Source organism: Sinocyclocheilus rhinocerous, unplaced genomic scaffold, assembly GCF_001515625.1.
Source record: "Sinocyclocheilus rhinocerous isolate Xijiao unplaced genomic scaffold, SAMN03320098_v1.1 scaffold35626, whole genome shotgun sequence".
In the NCBI taxonomy this organism is placed as follows: domain Eukaryota; kingdom Metazoa; phylum Chordata; class Actinopteri; order Cypriniformes; family Cyprinidae; genus Sinocyclocheilus; species Sinocyclocheilus rhinocerous.
In genome coordinates this window covers 1-1,500 of record NW_015665662.1, presented here as the reverse complement: position 1 = coordinate 1,500, position 1,500 = coordinate 1, and the positions used below count along the sequence as shown (strand labels likewise).

At 42.7% G+C, this 1,500-nt stretch overlaps 1 protein-coding gene across 1 annotated transcript; it reads left to right on the top strand.

Moving 5' to 3' along the window:
* Nucleotides 1-424: 424 nt before the first annotated feature.
* LOC107731436 (integrin alpha-D-like) lies at nt 425-1,306 on the top strand (the record flags this gene model as incomplete). Its single annotated transcript, XM_016542517.1, has 3 exons — nt 425-581; nt 654-796; nt 1,160-1,306. Coding segments are annotated over exons 1-3 (447 nt in total), but the record flags the coding sequence as incomplete, so codon positions are not given.
* Between the last annotated feature and the right edge of the window lie 194 nt (nt 1,307-1,500).

Genomic DNA, 1,500 nt, shown 5'->3' with positions numbered 1-1,500 from the left:
AGCGACGCCTAGAGGACGCAGTTCGAAGTTCCCATGAAAGGGAACCATGTAATTCCTTAAAATTTGTTTATGTTGTTTGTGTGATATATTCCAAGTCTTCTGAAGTCATTTGAAAATCTTCCCCTCTCAAAATCTAGTGAAATGCTGCTGATGTTTAGACACAGTTCATGGTAACATGAATTAATTTAATTGTTTAATGAAGGACATTTTGTTTATGATACAATCCAATTATCAATGCTGGGTTGCCACTTGATGTAAAACCTGGGTCCTGAAATAAAACCAGAGTACCACTGATCTGGTTTATTTGCTGCTAAACATCAAAAACTCTGAACATCTTTCAAAGATTCAATGTCACTGCCAGCTGTTTCTCAGCTGATCTGCAGGGCAGTTTTTACTGCTCTCCATTACTGTGTCTAATAAAGCAATGCTGAGACTGCAGTGTTTGTTGCAGGACTCTGTGATCGTGGGTTCAGTTGGATCGAATGACTGGCGTGGAGCTCTGTATGAAGTGATGGGATCAGGATCTGAATTCAGAGAGACAGAGATCATCGATCCAGCTGTAAATAAAGACTCGTACATGGGTATGTTGGAGTGTTTGTTCTTGTGTGATGTGAAGAGTTTGTGTGTGTTTTAATGACGCTGATGGTGTTCAGGTTACTCTACTGTGCTGGGAATGAGACGCGGCGTCTCTCTTCTGTTCTCTGGGGCGCCGCGGGCCGAACACACGGGTCTGGTGACCCTCTTCACCAAGAACCAAAACACATGGACAGTGATGAGCAACATCAACGGAGAACAAGTCAGTGAGAAACACTCAGACACAATATTATCTCTCTCCTCCGGTGATACCAGGGGCTCCCAAACCTACAGTCCACTGAGAAGATCAGCAGACCCTTCAAACACAAACACTGTCATGAGATTCAGTATTTCACCAAAAACAAACAAGCATTCTACTCACAATATAGACTCTGAAATGCCATATCCAAAAGAGAAAAGGAGCAAAATAAGTCTACAAAGACCTCATTAATTTCTAGTCAGTATTGGGTGTCATTGTGTTTGTGAAGCAGAACGTGTTGTTTTCATATTTCATCTGTGAACATCAGGCTATAAAAGCATGTGCTAGAATGCAGTTCCATTAATTTTTATTGATTTCTGTCATCAGATTGGCTCATATTTCGGAGCGTCTCTGAGTCTGTTGGATGTGGACTCTGATGGAGACTCAGATTTCCTGCTGGTCGGAGCTCCATTATTTTACCAGTCTCAGCCGAGGGCTGAAGGGAGGCTGTCCGTCTACGCTTTATCAGAACAGGTACGCACAGATTCACCACTGTTATCATGACTCTTCATGAACAAGCCTCGGGGTAACTGTGACTGGAAGGCTGTTAGTCGTCACCATTGTGTTACTCCATTGGAATTGCTGTTGTAATAGGTTCCCATGACGTGAAGGTCGTGGAAATTGTTCTGGTGCTGGTCATGTGCCGATGAATAAAGATTCTGTTTTCA